Source organism: Heteronotia binoei, chromosome 3 (assembly GCF_032191835.1).
Source record: "Heteronotia binoei isolate CCM8104 ecotype False Entrance Well chromosome 3, APGP_CSIRO_Hbin_v1, whole genome shotgun sequence".
NCBI lineage: Eukaryota > Metazoa > Chordata > Lepidosauria > Squamata > Gekkonidae > Heteronotia > Heteronotia binoei.
This window is the reverse complement of record NC_083225.1, coordinates 64,969,181-64,986,180: the sequence shown is the minus strand read 5'-3', so window position 1 is coordinate 64,986,180 and position 17,000 is coordinate 64,969,181. Positions and strand designations below refer to the sequence as shown.

General features: G+C 41.4%; 1 protein-coding gene across 2 annotated transcripts in view; it reads right to left on the bottom strand.

Annotated features, from left to right (window-relative positions):
• The window catches only part of STS (steroid sulfatase), a 167,242-nt gene that overhangs the window by 63,208 nt on the left and 87,034 nt on the right, over positions 1-17,000 (bottom strand). For both annotated transcript variants that reach the window (XM_060233925.1, XM_060233924.1), the window contains exon 6: positions 4,769-4,905. In XM_060233925.1, the coding sequence (XP_060089908.1) occupies positions 4,769-4,905 (137 nt within the window). The remainder of the gene's footprint in view (positions 1-4,768; positions 4,906-17,000) is intronic.

Genomic DNA, 17,000 nt, shown 5'->3' with positions numbered 1-17,000 from the left:
AGAAAAGAAGATGATTAAAACCTTAAAGGACAAAAATGGACAGAATACCTCTGTCCTGGATGATATGAAAGTCATAGTGCAAGAATTTTATAAGAATTTATATAAAAGAGAGGAGAGACTTAAGGCTGAACAAGAAGAATATCTTACGAATAGAGTGCGGACAAAGTTAAATAACGAACAGAGAGAATCACTAGCTGGTCCGATAACGATGGTTGAAATTGTTGAGGCATGGAATAAAATAAAAAGCAATAAGGCAGCAGGACCTGATGGAATTCCGCCGGAATATTATATAACCTTCAAAGACATTTTAGTAGACCCATTTAAATGTTTACTAGAGGAGGTATGGAGATTGGCTAAAATTCCAGAGTCATGGCGACACAGTAATGTGGTGCTCATTCCAAAATCTGGTAAAGATGCGGACGATATTGGGAACTATCATCCCATATCTTTACTAAATATAGATTATAAAATATTTACGTCGATCTTGGCAAACAGACTCAAATTGATTTTAGGTGAGATTATCCATTCTGATCAAACAGGGTTTTTACCAAGAAGATATATGAGAACAAATACTAGGATGTTGTTTAATTTTCTGGAATATTTTGAGTTTAATAGAGACAAACAATTAGCTCTTTTATTTCTCGATGCGGAGAAAGCGTTTGATAATTTAGATTGGAATTTTATGTTGGAGCTTTTAGAGAAATCTAATTTTAGTGAAAAATTCGTGGATAATATACGAGCAATTTATGATAAACAATACGCTAGGATAATCATCAACGGAGATCTGACAGAGGAAATATGTCTCAGTAAGGGCACAAGGCAAGGATGTCCTCTGTCCCCTCTATTGTTTATTTTTTCTTTGGAATTATTGAATGAAACAATCAGATGTGATAACAGAGTTCAAGGCTTAAAAGTAAAAGGTCAAAATTATAAAATCTTAGCCTATGCAGATGACATGGCTCTTGTTCTTCAAAATCCCCTGGAGTCAATAGAGGTGGTTTTAACTCACCTTGAAGAATATGGGAAAGTTGCTGGCCTGAAGATATACATAAACAAGTCAAAATTATTAACTAAAAACATGTCTGTGCAGGCAATTTTGGACCTTGAAAGGAAATCAGGATTTAAAAGGGACAAAAAAATAAGATACCTAGGTTTAGTGATCTCTGAAAAGTGTAGTTCCATTTATGAAGATAATTATAATCCTTTATTAAAGGAAATAGATTTATTATTTAAAAAATGGGCCAATTTAAGACTTTCATTTATGGGGAGAGTGTCATTACTTAAAATGAATATTCTTCCCAAAGTCCTATTTTTGTTTCAAGTGGCAAATTTTGCCGTAAAAGAATCTTTCCTTGTGAAATTAAATCAGATGTCTAAAAAATTTGTATGGCAGGGAAAGAAACCCAGAGTAGGGTGGAAAATCTTGACAGACAAAAAAGAGAATGGAGGCCTCGGTCTCCCTGACTTTGAGATTTATTATAATGCCTGCTCAATTTTATGGTTAAAAGAATGGGTAAATTTGGAAGATACCCGCTTATTAGCAATTGAAGGAGCCGATTTACAGGCTGGTTGGCACGCAAATATGTGGCATATTCAAAAACCCCAAAACTATTTTAAAAACCATTTAATTCGTAAATCTTTATTTCAAGTCTGGACAAAAATAAAGAGGAAAATATATGACAAAACGCCCAGGTGGATATCCCCAGTGGAGGCATCAACCCGACCGCAACTTTGGTCCCCTGGTAGGATAATAAGATACACAGATCTACTAGAGGAAAATGATAAAATAAGAAGGAAGGAGGATCTAGAAGCAAGAGGGATCTCCATTGATTGGTGGACAATGACACAAATTCTGGCAAGTACAATAAGGATAAAATTTTTGGGTTTACTAAGACAAATTTTGATTTTGATATGATAATAACAGCAAGGACTGGAAAACTGATTAAGAAGGCTTATAATTATTTATTACAAATAAAACTCGAGGATGAAACTGTCAAAAATGTAATGTTAAAATGGTCCAATAATTTAAAGCTTAATATTACTCTGGACCAATGGGAGATATTATGGAAAAATAACTACAAAATTATAAAGCCAGTTAATTTTCGGGAAAACTTCTTTAAGCTTTTTTACAGATGGCATATCACTCCGGTGTTATTAAATAAAATTAATCATGTCATCCCACCTAAATGCTGGAAATGCGAAGTAAAGTTAGGAACCTATTATCATATATGGTGGACCTGTAGTGTGTCCAGTAGGTATTGGAAAAATATTCATAAAATGTTGGTAGACATTCTTAAGGTTAATTTTTCTTTTAAGCCGGAATTTATGTTATTATCGTTGGTTAGAGGGACGGTTCCACGTGAGGATGAATTTATCTCAGTATATATAATAATAGTGGCTAGAATACTATTTGCACAAAATTGGAAATCTTAAACGCTTCCAAAGAGGGAAGAAATAATTCAAAAAATAGTACAGGTGGCCGAAATGGATATATTAGCTAATATTATTAAAGGTAATTCGAAGGAGGAAGCAAAAAAAAAGATGGGGAAAAGTATATGCATGGTTGGAAAAGAACTGAATTGAAATTGTTAATGATAACTGTTTCAATATTATTTATATTGTGATTGTATCAAAGAGAAAGGAAAGATATTAACTATCGATTCGGGACTTTAATACCACAGTATCACCCCACTCGGGATGTATGTTGTTTGTTATAGGATAAGGATAATCCTATTGAGAGTATATAATTTTGTGTGTTTATCTGCTAATGGAAATTATTTGGTTGTGTTTGTATTAATTGAAGGTTGTAATAAAATAATAGAAATTGAAAAAAAGAAATGTAGAGTCATTCCAGTATAAAGGAGGATCCTTGCAGGACCTGATAAATTAGTACTCCTCTGGAGCCTGTGCACTGTCTCTTTGTAAGGTAGACAGAAGCTTTATGAATTAAAAATGTCATGCTAATGAATGGACAAAATTCAGCAGAAAGTGAAATGCACTTAGCTCTTATTGATTTCAAATGGGATTAACATTGTTTTGGATCTTATAGATACCAGTAGTTTCTTTGGCAGTTGGTTGTCAATGTCTGAAAATGATCTGGGGGAGAAAAACTTGGGCAGACTGTTTTCATATATATTGTCTGTGAGGTTTTTTTTAAAATAGATTTTTCATGTATCTTAGGGAACAGCATAAATTGCCACAACTATCCTGGGGTACCTAGCGGAAATAAACCAGAATTATTGGATGGTCTGAAAAATCTGTGCAGGTTTGAAAACTTTGTTCTTAAACCACTGCACACCAAGGACCAGCTGCATTTAGACTGAGCTCCTAAAAAGCCTTTTCAAATACAGACACCATTGAGCATGCATAATATATCCCGGTAACCATGAGACATGCTCCTAGGTTTCCTAAAATGCATCCTTTAAGCATGGCACCAAACCTCAGGACCTTGATGAGACTTTCAGAATAAAGAGCCCTTCACTCAGTCTTTGATTTTTCTGATGTAACATGAGCAGGAGAGTAGCACAATCTCTGCTTATAATGTTAAACAATTTTCTTCTTTTTTCTTATCACTGCACACTTAAGGACTGAGTCTAGAAACTGCATCTCTCCATCTAAAATTAATTGATGGGAGAAATTTCAAACTCAAGAAACAACTCTATAAAGAGTTGTTATTACTATACCTACAGCCAACAATACTTTCTCATTGTCCAGAGGTGCTTTGTATCACTCAGTGATCTTAGGAGGAAGTTAGAAGGTAAGTAAACACCATCTGAATCTGTTTATCCTCCCTGTCATGATGTCGAATGGTCATGCAATTGCCTTCTCATGATCACCAGATCTTGATCCCCCTCAATTTAATGACCAAATTTTTATGTGATGTCACTCAACTCAGTTTTCAAATACATTGTGTGGTACTGTTCAGGATCTGATTAATCTCAATCTTTACTATATAACCAGAAAAGAGGAAAGAATCCATATTTACTCAATTTGTCACACCGTCATCTGAAATGTTCTTGAATATGGCTGTGACCTAGAAGCACCCAATAAATGCATTTGTTCCTGACTAGTTAATATAATATATAATTTATAATTAAAGCTCTTTTTTCTCTAATTCAAGGAAATGATAAAAGAAACTTCACTCACACAATAGGAAATGAAATACCCATCCACATGCACAGTATTTTCTTTTCATAAATTATATGGGAGTATTTGGGAAGCCTTTGTTGCTAGGCTTTCCAAATGTGGTGAATCTATAGGCAAAACTATCTAAGCACTGCAGATCTGCCAGTGTTCCATCCCTTCCCCATTTCTTTATAACCATCTAGATTAAACTGTTCTCAGGCTGGCCACTGTTTTGCTGCAAGTGCTGACAGGTGACGATGAGAGGAAAAAGACAGAGCAATGGCGGCTCCACATCTCATGTAACCTCTAGCTTCATTGTCAAGATAAAGGTGTTGTTATATATCTTGTGAAGATAGCTGCAACATCTCTGTTACTCACTTTAATTCTTCCCAGTTTTCCTTTTAACAGTTAAAATAGTTAAAATCATACCAAATTATCATGCCTCATATACACTGAAGATTAACCATTCAACTCAGATGGATACCTGGAAATTATTTTGGATCACTTCTGTAGCGTTTCTGTGTGAATAATTTAGCACAACGTTCCCATTTTTCCACTTGCAACTAGACTCTTTTTTTGAGGGGGGTATTCAAGGCTGCTGATATTTTTAAACCTCATGAGTTGTAAACTTCAAATAACTTACCTACACTCCAGTCCATTTCTTCTACAGCATCACCATATAATCCATGTTTACTCTTTCCTTTGAAAGTCTGAGAGGCAAAAAGAGCTGTATGGACATGAGGGTAAGACAGGAAAAGAAGAAACGGTGCCTCACTGTTTCTGAAACAAAACAAAAAAAGGGGGGGGGAGGATATAACGTAGTATTTCAGAATATTAGGACCATATATAAACTTCTCTGTAGGTGTGCTATGTATTTCTACTGCCATATAAACTCAAGCATTTCCTAGGTGTGTCTTATAGCAAATTAAACAAAAGGACAGGGAAGGAGAAGGAGAAATTGGATTTATACCCTGCCCTTCACTCTGAATCTCAGAGCAGCCTACAATCTCCTTTACCTTCCTCCCCACAACAGACACCCTGTGAAGCAGGTGGGGCTGAGAGAGCTCTTACAGAAACTGCCCTTTCAAGGACAGCTCTTCAAGAGCTATGGCTGGCCCAAGGCCATTCCAGCAGTTGCAAGTGGAGGAGTGGAGAATCAAACCCGGTTCTCCCACTAAAGAGTCTGCGCACTTAACCACTACACCAAACTAGTTCTGTGTGGCTCAGTTTTTAGGAGTCCGGTTTCCCATTTATTTCTATGCAGTTAAATAAATTGATTGCTATCTGGCACAGAGAGCCAGTTTGGTGTAGTGGTTAAGTATGTGGACTCTTATCTGGGAGAACTGGGTTTGATTCCCCACTCCTTCACTTGCACCTGCTGGAATGGCCTTGGCTTAGCCATAGCTATCGCAGAGGTTGTCTTTGAAAGGGCAGCTGCTGTGAGAGCGCTCTCAGGCCCACCCACCTCACAGGGTGTCTGTTGTGGGGGGAGAAGATAAAGGAGATTGTAAGGCGCTCTGAGTCTCTGATTCAGAGAGAAGGGCGGGGTATAAATCTGCAATTCTTCTTTGTCTTCTTCACACATCCATACTCCACAGATGAAATCAGGACAATATAGTTTATATCTCTACCTGAGACAGATTAGTACCCCTTCCTCTGTCTCTAATAAACAAACACAGGGTTGGATCCAGACTAAATTTTCTGCTAACAGAAGGGGTGAAGCAATTTTCACCAATTTAGTCTTCCTGCTGTAGACTCTTGACTTGCTTCTCATACTGTTCCTGAGAGTCCCTTGTCCCCCATGAATGGTAAATCAAGAGATTAGTGGGAAGGGAGCCATGAATGTCCTGTTCCACTGAGAAAAGTGCTTACAAATAATTACAAATCAACATCTACAAATAATTAAGCAAAACTGAGATGCTGAGTTGAGAGCCTACACCAAAAATGACAAAACAACAGTCCCATTTCCCATATAGTTTTACAAAACAATGGTGACAGATTGACTGATAACAGATAATCTGCATCTCTTGCAACAATATAGGACAGGCGCAAGTGACTACATCTATTGCACATGGCTATTTTCAGGAGATAACACCTTCCAGAGTAATATGCCACCACCACCTCACACAAAAGAATTCTTACAATAAGAATGGCTATCTAATCAATGGTTCAAACAGATGGGTATAAAATCACTTACTGCTTTGCCTTTTAATTTACCAGGCACTGATTGACAGCTGGCTTTCAGGTCAAAAAGAATCTCACCTATTAATATCCTTTAGATTAGAAAACCAGAGATGACTATTTTACTTACACCAAATGACTTGGGGGAGCGGGGAGCATGACTGATTACCTCTTTCATGACCTTGAAAATGGAATGGCACATAAGCTTGTAAGTGGGAGGGAAATTTAACAATAACAGTTAAACTCCTGTTTTATTAACTGAAGCATTTCAGCAAACAGCTCCTCTGAAAATTTACTGCCATTCTCTTCCACACAATTTACCAAGACAGGCCTTCCTTTCTTAACATGTCTAACTTTTATTTCTTGAAAAGGACAATAAAGTCAGAACCCAGAACTTAAATAAAGCAGAAATTCCTATGGCACTGAAATCTCAGAAATCTAACATCACTTAAAAAAAAAATGCTATATGCATAATTCATTTTTATGGTAGTGAAGTATTTCTTTATTTAAAGAACCTAAGACATGATAGAGTTATACCATTACACTGTACAAGGGTGTTTAGATGTTATACTTAATGATCATCAAATGAGGAACTGAACTCATAAGACTTGTAGGTAGAATCCTACCCCACCACCTTGCTCAGCTGCCACTTGCATATCAGTCTGCCTACTTGCAGCACTACTGCCTCTGCCTGGCTGGCTCATGTGGGAAAGAGAAGGTGGGATCTGCCCACCTGAAGTGGTGGTAGTGCAAAAGCATGAGTCTTCCTCCTCATACCAGTTATGTTGAAACACCCACCAGCCTTAGCTGCCTTAGGTGGTGTCTCCTGCTCCTTCCCTCCAGGAGAAAGAAATGGGGAAAGGAAAATCAAAATGGGAATGACACCCTACTTCACCACCTATTCATCCATTCCTCTGCTCTGCCTTAGTGCCTTCTTACTTCTCACAGTATATTATATTGTCTGTATAGGCAATGTTTGTTTGGGGGGATTTAACCTCCCTCTATTTTTTTTTTTTTTTTGCATTTTTCTGCAAACCTGGTATGATGATCTTTCTCACTCACACAGAATGCCGCCCTCCCTCCATAAACTCTCTCACAGAGATTCAGGGTTATTTATTATTTATTTATTTGGTCGATTTATATTCCGCCCTTTCCCATACAGACTCAGGGCGGATCACAGTCATGGTAAAACAGTTAAAATACAACAATAACTTAATAATATACGGATAAAAACATAGCTCAAAAATATACACAAGTGGGCAGGCACATATTTTCAGCTGAAAACATAGTTTTTCAGCTTATTGTAGTTTTTCAGCCCATTGTGGGGGAGGGCAATAGATGGTATAGACAGTAGAATGAGAGGACATCCGCTTGCCTCAACCAAAGGCCTGGTGAAACAGCTCTGTCTTGCAGGCCCTACGGAACAGAAGCAAATCTGGTAGGGCCCGGATCTCCACAGGGAGCTGATTCCACCAGGTCAGGGTCAGGGCTGAAAAAGCCCTGGCCCTGATCAAGGCAAGCCGGACGTCTCTTGGGTTGGGGATGGCCAGAAGATGTTGATTGGTCGATCACCGCAATCTTTGGGGCTTGTATGGGGAGAGGTGGTCCCGCAAGTATGTTGGTCCCAAGCCGCGTAAGGCTTTAAATGTCAGTACTAAAACCTTGAAGTGGATTCAGTACTCAATTGGTAACCAGTGCTATTTGCACAGCATTGGCCAACTGTTTGCCCATAGATGCAATCCAGTTAACAGCTGCACTGCCGCATTTTTGCACCAGTTGGAGTTACTGGATCAGCCCCAAGGGCAAGCCTGCATAGAGCGAGTTACAATAGTCCAACCGGAAATGACCGTTGCATGGAACGCTGTAGCTAAGTCATGGAGGGTCAGATAGGACGCTAGCTGTTCGACCTGCCGAAGATGATGAAATGCAGATCATGCAACTGCTGTGACCTGGGCCTCCATATAAAGGGAGATATCCAGTGTCATGCCCAAGCTCCTCACTTTCTGGGATGGCACAAGAGGAGCACCATCCAGAGTGGGGAGACGGATGTCTGATCTTAGCCCCCCTCAACTCAGGTACAGGGCCTCTGTCTTAGTTGGATTAAGCTTCAGCTGGCTTAACTGCAACCATCCAGCCACTGCTTCTAGCACCCTGGTCAGATGGTCTGGGGCGGCGTCTGCATGGCCATCAATCAACAGATAGAGCTGGGTGTCATCTGCATACTGGTGACAACCCAGCCCAAAACCTCGGGCAATCTGGGCAAGGGGGTGCATGTAGGTGTTAAACATCACTGGTGAGAGAATAGCTCCCTGCAGCACACCACATTTCCTGGAGGATACCTCTACCCTTGATCCCTTCCAGTCCAGCTTTTGTCCTGGCCATGGAACAGAGACTGCCTTGGTTGCCCTCACTGATGACCTTAGAAGGCATCTGGATCAAGTGAATGCCACAGGGAGATCTGCTCACCAATCACCACCCTTTGTCCCTGATCACAGAAAAAGGAGGAGAACCACTGTAAGGCTACCCCCTGGACTCCAATATCGGCAAGGCAGTGGGTCATTAGATTGTAATCCACCATGTCAAACGCTGCCGAAAAGTCTAACAACAATAGCAGTGCTGACCCGCCTTGATCTAGATGCCTTCTAAGGTCATCAGTGAGGGCAACCAAGGCAATGTTCATCCCATGGCCAGGACAAAAGCCGGACTGGAAGGGATCAAGGGTAGAGGTATCCTCCAGGAAAACTTGGAACTGCTCTGCCACCGCTTTCTCAATTACCTTATCCAGGAACGGTAGGCCAGGCAACTACACATCTTGCTCTTTTAAAATATATAAAGAACAATGGCCATTTCACATTTCAGGTCTTTTCTCTCACTCTCAGAGATATCACCAGACAGAGTTGCCCAGCCACCCTTAATAAGTGTCCCTCACTCATACACTGCTTAGAGCTACACGGTGCTACCACAGTCACAGTTCTTTCAAAACTCTCTCTGCCTCACCTACCTCAAAAAGTGCCTGTTGTGGAGGAAGGAAGGTGATTGTAAGAACCTAAGAGCCCTACAGGATCAGACCAATGGTCCATCTAGTCCAGCATCCTGTCTCACACAGTGGCCAACCACTTCATCTTGGCAGCCAACGTCCCCTGGTATTGCCTCCTGGCTATGGGATTCAGAGGTTTAATGTCTCTGAATGTGGAGGTTTCCCCCAGTCATCATGGCTAGTAGCCATTGATAGACTTATCCTCCACTAATCTAATTCTTTTTTAAAGCTGCTTATTCCTGTGGCCATCACTATATCCTCTAGCATTGAATTAAACATTTTAATCACTCTTTGTGTAAAGTCCTATGAAGAAAGGTTGAAGGAGCTGGGCATGTTTAGCCTGGAGAAGAGGCGGCTGAGAGGTGATATGATCACCATCTTCAATTACTTGAAGGGCTATCATATAGAGGATGGTGTGGAATTGTTTTCTGGGGCCCCAGAAGGTAGGACCAGAACCAATGGGTTAAATTAAATCAAAAGAGTTTCCGACTCAACATTAGGAAGAACTTCCGGACTGTTAGAGCAGTTCCTCAGTGGAACAGGCTTCCTCGGGAGGTGGTGGGCTCTTCTTACTTGGAGGTTTTTAAACAGAGGCTAGATGGCCATCTGACAGCAATGACGATCCTGTGAATTTAGGAGGAGGTATCTCTGAGTTTGCTGCATTGGACTAGATGACCATGGAGGTCCCTTCCAACTTTATGGTTCTATGATTCTAAAGTAGTATTTCCTTTGTCTTGAACCTATTGCCCATCAGCTTCATTGGATGCCCTCAAGTTCTAGTATTTTGGGAGAGGGAGAACGATTTCTCTTTCTCAGATCTCTCCAACCAATGCGTAATTTTATAAATCTCTATTATAGCCCCCTCTTTGTCATCTCTTTTCTAAATTGAAAAGTCCCAGACACTTCAGCCTTTCCTTATAGGGAAGGTACTCCAACTCTGTCATCATATTGATTGCCCTCCTCTGCACTTTTTCCAGCTCTGCAATGTCCTTTTTGAAATATGGTGGCCAAAACTGTACACAGTATTCCAAATGAGGCCACAACATAGATCTATATATAGGAGCATTACAATATTGGCCATTTTATTTTCAAGCCTTTTCTTAATAATCTCTAACATAGAGTTTGCCTTTTTCACTGCTGCAGCACACTGGGTTGAAACTTTCATTGAATTTCTACTGTGACCACAAGACTGTTTTCCCTCTTAGTCTCAGCAAGTTCAGACCTCAGTAACCTATACTTGAAGTTGGGATTTTTTGTTCCAGTATGCATCACTTTACTCTTACCAACACTGAACTTTGCTTGTCACATTTGTCACCCACTCACCCAGTTTGTGGGGGTCCTTTTGGAGCTCTTCACAGACAGCTTTCACCATCCTGAATAATTTGGTGTCATCTGCAAACCTGTCCCATTACTCTAGTAACCCCCAGTTCTAGATCACTGACCAATAAATTAAATAGTGCTGACCCCAATGTGGGACCCTATTGCTTACTTTCCTCCATGGTAACAACTGTTCACTAATTCCTACTGTTTGTAAACTGCTTTGAGACTTAGGGTTTGTAGAATCTTTTGGGCTCAAGTGCCGTGTTCTACTGGAGAAAGTTTTCCTTCCAGACATTTCGTTCTCAGCTGCGGAGAACATCTGCGGAGAACTGATTTCAGGTTTTCACGGCTGGTAACATCATTAGGGTTTGTAGAATCTTTCGGGCTCAAGTGCCGTGCTCTACTGGAGAAAGTTTTCCTTCCAGACGTTTCGTTCTCAGCTGCGGAGAACATCCTCAGTGGCGTCGCAGCCGGAGCAGGCGCTCTGACCTTCTTGGCTGCTGTGCATTAAGTCCCTGAGTCAATGAAACGTCTGGAAGGAAAACTTTCTCCTGTAGAACACGGCACTTGAGCCTGAAAGATTCTACAAACCCTAATGATGTTACCAGCCGTGAAAACCTGAAATCTTTGCTTTGAGACTCCTTAAGATAGAGAAAAGTGGGGTATAAAAACCTAACTCTTCATCTTCTATTGGGGTTGGGGACGCAAACACATCATTCACAAGCTGCCATCGTACTGTAATATGTGTGTAACTTATTTATGGTTTTGAACACAGCACTGAAGAGGTTATCAAGGTTCTTTTCAGCTGAACATTTGAACTGCTTCCCTATTCCAACCTTTGGGATCCTTGGGTAAAAACTGACACTTTTCAGTCAGCTTCACTTAGCCAGACTCTCTCCCAACTCCCTACTTGCTGCCTTCAGCTCTCTTAACTATCATTTTCAGCTGTCCTCATTAACATTCTGTCAGCTTCCATTGGTCACTTTTAGAAAGCGACAGAATCTAGGCCATAATCTATAGAAAAACTCCCTCTCTCTGTTCATAGCCTCAGTCCCTGGATTTAAAGATCTATAAATTCATTTTGAGAACTAGGATGCAATTTCTAGAAATGAAGAAAAGTAAGCAGAAGTATCCTTAACAGCTATGAAAAGTAACAACAGAGATTTTAATCCAGAAAATCACACATGTTCCACTGTAATTTCCAATACAAGTTTCATGGGGATTTTTTCCCTTCAAATATCTTCCCTAAAATACCTGTAATACAGTATACACAGCTGAGTCACATCAGGTCATCAGATGCCTTGTAAATGACGTTTTTACCTGCTACTACCAAGTAGCACCCTGGGATGGGGAGAAAGCTACTGTGATGATCTTTGTGAGAATATAAAGTATATGTTCTTTGTGGTAGTGTTGTGCTGTTTTGGAATATATGACGACTAACTCCCTTCACCTATGCTGCTTAACTCAATTATTTAGGAACTTATCTGAAAGTGCTTGGTAAAATTCTCTGCAAATTAGCCAATTGTGATATAAATTATGTTGTTTAGAAGTATACTCCCACCTTCATCAAGAATGCTGTAGGGTATGTGACTACACTTCATTTCCAGACCTAGAAACTAGAGACTTACATTTCACACCCTAAAAACTATTTCTTTTTTTTTGGTTTATTTTATTTCTTATTGTGGCTTTGGGGACTGCTTAGCCATCTAGTTCTCAATGAGGGCAATGTTTGGGCACAAGGTGCTACGGCATTCACTTGGGCTATTATGAAGGGATTATAGGCTTAATGAAAACAACTAAGAAACAGGCTTATTTCAGTGGTATGCATGGCATGGTGTCTCTTTGTTTCCCTTTTCTGCACTACTGCTACTGTAGAACTGGGGCCAGAAAAAATGTAACGTTATGAAGCAGGTTTCTTGTTTGACTGATGCAGAACCATAATATGGAACAGAAAAGCTTTTAACTGTGACATAAGCAGTACTCAAACCTTTATGACATTAAGAAGATAGGCTTTCCCCTTTTTTCCTATTTTTGACAAGGACAGCACTGACAACCTAACTAAATTTCCAAACAGACTTACCTAAGCAGCAGACCTCCTAACCCTTTTCATGCCACAATCCAACAATCCTCAACTCTGTCAGTTGGCCAACAGTTAAACTCTCAAATGCCTTTTGTTTTTCAGCATTCCAATCCACCCTTTGAAAGTGATGGGCTGAGCCTCTTGGAGGGTAAGACTTGAAAGGTACATTTCACTTCTCCCTTGCTTTGATAATAAAGGTGGAATAATTTTGTCTGCATGTACAAATCAAGAGACCCTAGGTAATGAAAACAAGTATATTTACTTGGAAGGGGAATAAATGGTTTTAGTCGTAAAGATTAAAGCATATACATTTATAACTGTGTGTGCCACAGAAAGATAGCCAAAATGCCTACATACTGTTTCAGAGCAGATTAGTGTCATTAAGAGAAATTATCTTAATCCCTCTTTATCCAATTTCCCCATGAAATCCGATAATCTGCTTTCTTTCCTTTTTTTAGAAATGTGTATTCTGTAATCAATTATGTTTGGATCACAGAGAAATTTGAAGGAAAGGAAGCTCTGCAGAATTTCACTCTGCAGATGTTCAGAGGCAAGTAATGCCTTCCCAAACCTTCATTTCTTGCTACAACACCACCCTGTGACGTGTATTGAGGCTGCCAGATCCTCTGGTCTGGGTGGGGGGTCTCCCACTTTTGGGCACTCCTCTTCCCCTCCAAATTACTTCCTCTTACCTCTGAATAGCCAGAAATAACTACAATATGCTATGCAAGCCGAAAGTGACAGACACATTGAGTGGCAACACTATGGTTTGGGGCAAAACTCTATGATTTGTTGCTAATTCTACCATAGAGCTTTACCTAAAACCCAGAATGTTGCCGCCTGACATCTCTACATCACTTCTGGGTGATGAAGGCATTTTCATGGCACTCCTCCCCACTCTCAGAAAGGTCCCTCCCACACGCACCCCACTGGCGCACTGTTGGAACCTAGTAACCCTAGACGTGTAACCAGTACCAGCCCGACCCCACCTGGCATCCTAGGCAGACTCACTGCCAGTCATTCCCTCCACAGTACCCCCCGTGACTCCCCCCTCCCTGCACGCCTCCTCCTCAACCCTCCCTTCCCCACCCCATGTCTATTTCAATGCCAGAATGGGCTCTAGCACCACGTTCCAAGCTATCTAAAGGTGCGCACCGCCTCCCTCTCAGCTGATCGCCGCGTAAAACCACCCGCTCACTGTCTATCAGGACCAGCATTCTGAAATGGTGGCCCTGCTGCCGCTGACTCCTCTCTACTTTCTGGATGGGAAGGAAGAAGGATGCTGGGGTGCAGGCAAACTAGGCGTTTGTCTAGGGGGGAGGAGGGAGGCCGAATTTGGTGCCTCCACCCTGCTGGCGCCCTAGGCAACTGCCTAGCTTACCTAGTGGGTGAGCCAGCCCTGCGTGTAACATAAAACAACTCCAAGGTATGAATCTACAATGTAATATACTGGTTTCTATCCAAAGCAAATGAAAGAGAAATCCTCTTTTTAAAAGAGAAAGAAAATAAGAGTAATCAATGGCTTTATATAAATAAATGCATTTTGGAACAAGAAATTATCTTCCCCATATCAACAGTAGGAAACAGTTAACAATTTTTTCTCACATTTCCCAAACCTAATAACCCAGATACTTCAGTTTGCTTCTTAGCTTCCCAAAGCTTAAGAATACTAAGAATATAGCTAAGATAGAGCTTAACAACCAGTGTGTGTCCCTCCTGACACACTAAAACAGTCCGATTCTGCCTGAGGATAGGCTGAGATAGAAATTGTCCTAACCTGCCTAATAACTCCTTTTTTCCCTCCAGCTCCCTCTCCCATCACATTTTGAGGGTTCCAAAGGCTGTGACTGGCTGCTTCTGGCTTCTCCATATACAATCAGTTTTATAAATGATAAATTTTATAAAACAGCAGTTTTATAAAGAAGGAATGGACTTAGCCCTGTACATCACATGTATCTGGCTCTGTGACAGAGAGAAGAACCTAGGCTGTAATAGTGATAAAAGCAATTGCTTCTATATCATTCATTTTCAACAGGCATGGTGGGCTTTTTTCTTCAGAATTTTATTTAGGGATTATACCAATTTCATAACCCTACTATTTCAACTATAAAATAAATGAAGTATAATGATGTAAATATATATGATATAAAGAAACTAATTGAGAATGTCAGTAACAGAAAACAGTTCAGCTTGTTCGCAGGATCAGTGGCTAAGGTGAACCCTGGAAAGGATTTATAATACCACTGAGAGTTCTTTTGCTGCCATACAGTGGGTGGTATTGAGGCAGGAGGCCAAGAAGGAAGGAGACTCTTTTCCGCAGGTTTGCCATCTTATGTCTAAGATTCCGATCTGGACTCATCTTAAACGCGTTCCCCCGGGTATGGTTGGTTCCTTTTTTCCTATAACTTTTTAGATTCAGGAACAGACTGTACTGGTGGGAGCTGCCGTCACACCCAGCGATCGACCTCTGGGCCCCACTTACCGGCAATGGTGGGGTTCACAGGCAACTTAATGACCCCTAGCTGCCGTCACAATAGCTGGCACACTTTACGCCCAGGGAGAAGAAAGCCATCGAAGGAGCAGCCAGTTGAGTGACTCAAGCACCTGACATTGTTTTTATGATTTGTGCATGCATTAAAATCCTCGCCGTTTGGGGGGGGGGGGGAAACGCAGGGTTAACAAGCTGGCTCCCAGATATGTCTTGGTTACGGATGCCTTGTTTCATTGGGTTGATTTAGTATGTGTATGATGGTTTGTGAATGTATTTGTTGCCTACCAGTTATGACACTGCTGGGTCAGGCCCAGCCAGAAGGGTCAAGCTCAGCTTGAAAGAGGGGAATGAGGCAGGAGGCCAAGAAGGAAATATTGGAAAGAGTATTTTAGAATCATGGAAAAGAAATGTATTAGGGTACAAGGATCAATAGAAGATAGACCTGCTGAAGACATGTCTGGGCTTGGCTTATAATAGCTTGCTATAATGAAATATTTTAGCTTGAGCTATAAAGCAGAAGTTAGAAAAGTAGCTGCAAATAGCTGTGATGCAAGTAAAGAATAAAGAGGAACTGAAAAGTTACCACAAGCAAGATCAGTAGTAGCTTGTGGTTAACCTCAGATGTTATGTGGTTTCACGTTGAAGGGAACTGGTGAGTGTAAAGGGTTGCGAACCACACTGAAGGCCCCTGTCAGACCCCTTGAGCAACACGTTGAAGGTCTACTTCACAGTGCTTCAATGTAACCTATGCAAATATATAAAGGATATAAGGCCTGCGCGCCTCTGTGATTGCTGCACAGACTCTCGGGTCTGAAGCCCATGTACAGGGCCCATGTGCACGTTAAATAAAGAAAGCTGTTTTCCTGATTTCGCCTCACGCTGCCTCTGTTATTGATCCGGCTGAAATTGGTAACGTATGAGCTTTTTCCTGCTACAGTATACAGGAAGAGGCGAGAAGCATAAGCCATACCATCATTGCCTCTGGGAACCTGACCACTGCTGGTTGGGGCCATGGTGAGCCTCTGACATGCTTGCTGCACTGATTAAGCCTTGTGTTCAATGTATGGGAAGGAGCAATGGGTCTAAGCTTACACCTATTGTTGTTACCTTCTACTTCTTTGAGTGGCCAGCTACTTCTTTCTTTGGGTGGCAAAATTTCTTGAACCTGTCCTGGGCAAGGAAAGTCTTTCAGCCTTCTATTACCTTCTTTAATTTATTTGGCAGAGGGGATGTCAAAAGAGAGACAATCATTAAACAATAAAGCTTAAACCTGGTATCTAATCTAATCTGTATAAATGAAGACTACAGGAGAAAAGAAAGGTTAGGTGGATTGAGCAAAACAAAAGTGTCAGTTTTGTAGCAGTGGACAGCAACCTGCTGAAGAAGCAGCCCTGCTCTTGCATCCTCTCCACTTCCTTCTTGGGCATGGGAAGGAAGTGGGGTGGAGACAAGGGCAGTGCCGCTTCTTCAGCGGGTTGCCGTCCGCTGCTACAAAGGTTTTTCCCACTGAGATCAGCGTGGGGGGGGGGGGGGGCGGTCAGCCTTAAGGTGCCAGGGAAGGCAATATTTCACCGCCCTTTCTTCTGCCTTAAAACGGTAGAAACGGAGGGTGGTACAGGAGGCACTGCAACAAGAGACAGGGCAGGAAGGCTGCACGGCCACAGAGGGGGTGACGGGGAGGCTGCATGGCCGTGCGGGGGGGCTGGTGGGAAGGCTGCACAGGCACCGAGGATGGCAGGGAGGCTGCACAGCCACAAGGGGGTGGT